The 5,241-nt window shown below is 39.0% G+C and overlaps 1 protein-coding gene across 8 annotated transcripts in view; it reads left to right on the forward strand.

Annotated features, from left to right (window-relative positions):
- Tab3 (TGF-beta activated kinase 1 (MAP3K7) binding protein 3) overlaps nt 1–5,241 on the forward strand; it is a 62,888-nt gene that overhangs the window by 32,612 nt on the left and 25,035 nt on the right. For all 8 annotated transcript variants that reach the window (XM_031364840.1, XM_031364842.1, XM_031364824.1 and 5 more), the window contains one exon: nt 4,151–4,345. In XM_031364840.1, the coding sequence (XP_031220700.1) occupies nt 4,244–4,345 (102 nt within the window). In that variant the 5' untranslated portion in view covers nt 4,151–4,243. The remainder of the gene's footprint in view (nt 1–4,150; nt 4,346–5,241) is intronic.

Genomic DNA, 5,241 nt, shown 5'->3' on the forward strand with positions numbered 1-5,241 from the left:
TAATCTTGAGAGTGTCAGAGTGCCTGGGAGTGGAGCTTCCTCTGGGTGTTGTGGGACTGGCTCAGAGCTTGCGCCCAAGGTCTGCTCAGGACACCAGCCCAGAGAAACTGGAAGGAACCTGAGCCACTCTGCTGGCGGAGTTCCTGTGTGCCTAGTCCCACTGGTCCCAGGTACTCTACGGTACAATTTCTAAACCTAAGTATTTTTTTGTGCAACCACAGTAGAGTTATTGGTCTAAAATGTTCCCCTTTTCAACTAATAAGCTTAAGGAGATACTTGGAAGATGCTGTATATATATCCCACTTTTCTGCCAAATTTTCCCTGAAGTTAGTATTCATTAGTGATACATGAGTCAATCCTATGATGGATGTAAATGTTCCCAGCTCTAACATTAGCCTGCATGTTTACCATTTGAATTCTCCTGTGAGTATAATATGTTTGTATTTAACTTTTTATCATTTGTGTGAATTCCAAGTGCTTCATTTCTATAGGCCTATAATTCATTTGTGTCCCTCCTCCCATCTCTCACTTCTGATCTGAGAGAGTGGAGCCCCACCCCTGGGCATCCCCCAACTCTGGCATATCAAGTCTCTGCAAGTCTCAGCAGTTCTTCTCCAACTGAGGCCAAACAAAACTACCAGAGTTATGGGAATGGATTCCACAGATAGGCAACAGCTTTTGAGATAGCTCCCCATTCTAGTTGTTCAGGACCTACATGAAGACCAAGCTATGCCTCTGCTACCTACATGCAGAGATTCCTAGGTCCAGCCCATTTATTTTCTTTGGTTGGTGTTTCAGTCTCACCCCCAAGTGTCCAGGTTAGTTGACTCTTGGCTTTCCTAGGGAAATCATTTCCCCTTCAGGGCTCTCAGTCTATCCCCAACTCTACCATATGAGTCCCCAAGCTCCATCCACTGTTTAGTTGTGAGTCTTTGTTTAAGTCTGAGTGAGCTCTGCCTCTCAAAGTGCAGCCATGGTAGACTTGTGTCTTCAAGCATGACAGATAATGTTAATAGTGTCAGGTATTGGTGCTTGCCCATGAGATGGGTCTGTAGTTGGGCCACCCCTCAGTCTCTGCTCCATTTCCCCTCTCCATTTCTTGTAGGCAGGTTAAATTTTGGATCAAAAGTTTTCTGGGTAGGTTGCTGTCTCTATAGCTCTACTGGGCTTCCTGCGTGGCTACAAGAGATGGCCTCTTTAGGTTCCTTATCTCCAGTGCTGAGTCTCAGCTAAGGTCACCCTCATTGATTCTTAGGAGCCTTCCATATCCCAGGTTTCTGGCATGTACTTGAGATACTCCCCAACCCCCACCCCTCCAGCTATAGATTTCCATTCATTTTCATGGCCATCTGGCCATCTCCTCTGTTTCTCCCCACATCTAATCCTGAAACTTCCCCATCCCCTCTCCCACCCACTTCTCTCCCTCTGGCTGCCTCCTATGACTGTTTTATTCCCCCTTCTAAGTGAAATTCAAGCTATTTTCTCCTAATGGCAGTGTACTTTGCCTAGCTCTCAGTGCTTTGTTCAGGAATTTGTCTTCTATATTAAAGAGTACAAGGCTATTCTCCACTTTCTGTTCTATTAGATTTAGTGTATCAGGTTTTATTTTGAGGTCTTTAATCCACTTGGACTTGAGTTTTGCTCAGGGTGATACATACAGATCTGTTTGCATTCTTCTTCATGCAAACATTCAGTTAGAACAGCACCATTTGAAGATGCTTTCTTTTTTTTTTCTTTACATTGTATAGTTTTTCCTTTGTCAAAAATCAAGTGTTCACGGCTATATGAGTTCATGTCAGGGTCTTCGATTACACTGATACATCCCTCTGTTTCTGTACCAGTACCATGCAGTTTTTATTACTATTGCTCTGTAGTATAGCTTGAGGTCAGGGATGGTGATTCTTCCAAAGATCTTTTATTGTTCAGGATTGTTTTAGCTATCCTGGGTTTTTGTTTTTCCATATGAAGTTGAGAGTTGCTTTGTGGAGGTCTATAAAAAGTTTTGTTGGAATTTTTATGGCAATTATATTGAATCTGTAGATTGCTTTTGGTAAGATGGCCATTTTTACTGTGTTAATCCTGCCAATCCATGAACATGAGAGATCTTTCCATCTTTGGATATCTTTCTCAATTTCTTTCTTCAGCAGCTTGAAGTTCTTGTCATATAAGTCTTTCACTTGTTTCGTTAGAGTTACATCAAGACATTTTATGGTATTAGTGGCTGTTGTAAAGGGTATTGTTTCCATAATTTCTTTCTCAGCCCATTTATCATTTGTATAAAGGAAGGCTACTGAGGTTTTTTTGAGAAAATTTTATATCCAGCCACTTTGCTGAAGGTATTTATCAGCTGTAGGAGTTCTCTGGTGGAATTGTTTGGGATTGTTTATCCATACTATCAAATCATCCACAAATAGCAGTACTTCGACTTCTTCCTTTTTAATTTGTATCCCCATGATCTCCTTTAGTTGTCTTATTGGTTTAGTTAGAACTTCACATGTACTATATATTGAATAGATTGGGACAGAGGGAGCAGCCTTGTCTTGTCCCTGATTTTAATGGATTACTTCAAGCTTCTAAATTTAATTTAATGTTGGCTGTTGTCTTGGTGTGTATTGCTTTTATTATGTCTAGGAATGTGCCTTGTATTCCTGATCTCTCTAAAGTCTTTTCACATGAATGGGTGTTGGATTTTGTCAAAGGCTTTTTCAGAATTTGAGATGCTCCTATGGGTTTTTTCTTTGAGTTTGTTTATATGGTGTATTGCATTGATGGATTTCCATATATTGAACCATCCCTACATCCCTGGAATGAAACCTACTTGATCATAGAAGATATTTTTATGTGTTCTTGGATTCAGTTTGTGTGAGTATTTTTGCATTGATATTCATAAGGGAAATTGGTCTGAAGTACTCTTTGTTGGGTCTTTGTGTAGTTTAGGTATCAGGGTGACTATGGCTTCATAGAATGAGTTTGGTAATGTTCCTTCTGTTTCTATTTTGTGGAATAGTTTGAGGAATATTGGAATTAGCTCTTCTTTGAAGATCTGGTATAATTCTTCACTAAAACCATCTGGCCCTGAGCTTTTTTGGGGGGTTGAGAGACTTTTAATGCCTGTTTCTATTTACTTTGGGGTTATAGGGCTGTTTAAATAGTTTACCTGAGCTTAATTTAATTTTGGTAAGTGGTATCTGTCTAGAAAATTATCTATTTCATTAAGATTTTTCAGTTTTGTGGAGTACATGCTTTTGAAGTAAGGTCCAATGATTCTTTGAATTTCCTCAGTGTCTATTGTTATGTCCCAGTTTTTATTTCTGATCTTGTTTATTTGGATACCGTGTCTATGTCTAACCTTAACCCTAACCCTGAAGGTTCTATGCCCCAGTGTAGGGGAATGCCAGGACCAGTAAACAGGAGAGAGTGGGTTGGTGAGCAGGGGGAGGGGTGAGGGAACAGGGGTTTGTTTTTGGTTTTGTCTTTGTTTTATTTTCTTTTTTTTTCTTTTCTTTTTTCTTTTTTTTTCTCTTTTTCTTTTTCTTTTTGGAGGGGAACCTGGAGATATTGTATGACATGTAAATAAAGAAAACATCTAATTAAAAAAAAAAAAGATATCCAGGGCTTGCTGTAGTAAGGTAGCTGTGCTTTAAAGGTGTCATATTACCTTTTGTTGATTGGATGGCTTTGGTCCCTGTGATGGTCCTGTTGTAGGTATTGGGAGGGGGCTTGAGCTCGATGATCCTGGTGTGGCAGGCCTCTGATGGATAAGGTTCCTGATTAGCAGTTCTGATGATGGTGACCTGAGACATAGCAGGAGAATGGGGGTTCTGTGGGGATTGCAAGCTGCTCAGGGCAGCTAGGGTGCCCCAGAGGACTCAGTAGGCAGGGAGAATGGATGCGAATAGAATCTAACCTGTATTCTTCCAGATCATCAGGTCTGATGAAAATGGGCAGAGAGGTGATGAGATGATGTGTTATTGTCTTTTTTAAAAACACTAATATTGTTGACTATTTTAATTCAAAGGAAATAAACTGAATGTATCTGTGTTCTAACATTGGGCCCAGGTATAATTATTTTCATTTTCTTGATTTTAATAATTGATAGTGTGTAAGTAAAATATGGAATTATACTTAACCAAACTTTTTTTTATTTTAGAAGAAAATGACAGAGTATTTGGAAGATTATTACTTTTGGAAGGCCTGCTAATACCCATTTCCTAAGAGATAGTTGACCAACATTGACTCTGGCATGGCGCAGAACAGTCCACAGCTTGATATTCAGGTTCTCCATGATCTTCGACAACGTTTTCCTGAAATTCCAGAGGGTGTGGTATCTCAGTGCATGTTACAGGTACGTTTCCTGCAAGTGATGTTACAGTTTTCTTTGTTAGAGTTGGCATGAGTTAGAGTACTTGTTTGAGTACTACATGTGGGAGTGTATGTTTTATAGGATTTCACAGATGTAGTGTTGTTGATATTGTGGGACAGATAACTCTAACTGGTAAGCTCTTTATCATCTCCCCTGAGACCTACCTACTGTATAATAGTAGCATTCTTACAGTTTTGACAATGGAAAATGTCTTTATGAATTGCTAAATATTCCACACAAGGTACAATCTCACCCACTTAAAATCCTCTGAAATTGGGAAGAATAAGCACATGTAGCAAAAACAAAACAATTCTCCTCTGCAAGAAGAAATAGTGAGTAAAGGTGCTTGCTGCCAAACTTGATGTTAAAAGTTTGATCCCTGAAAACCACATGATAAAAAAAGAACCTATCCTCACAAATTCCTCTGCCCTCCATATGCACACTCTACTCTCCCATTGAATAATTTTTAAACAAGTTGCTGTTAATCCTTGAATCCTTAGAGTTCAGATTTTCTTTGATTTGCTCCTATATCAAACCCTAGGTTGTATGTATTCTGAGGAAGCTCTCTATCTCAGAACTATGCCCCTAGTCCCCAGAGATGCATTTTAAATCCCAAACTTACCTTAACTTCTGCAGAAAAACTCCTTACTCCCTGTCTTCATTTTTTTAGTTTGTAAGTCCTTACTAAAAAATGTGAGATGACTTTCTTTTGTTCCGAAATATTCCCTTTGTCTTGTTCTCAACACTGAAATCTTTTATTTCTTAGTTACAGACTGTATTTTCACTCAGGAGACAACAGATAAAAGAACATACTGTTCCGTCAGTTATCTTTTTTTTTTCTTATTTTTTTTATTTATATGTAAATACACTGTAGCTGC

The sequence above is a fragment of the Mastomys coucha genome, chromosome X (genome assembly GCF_008632895.1).
Source record: "Mastomys coucha isolate ucsf_1 chromosome X, UCSF_Mcou_1, whole genome shotgun sequence".
NCBI lineage: Eukaryota > Metazoa > Chordata > Mammalia > Rodentia > Muridae > Mastomys > Mastomys coucha.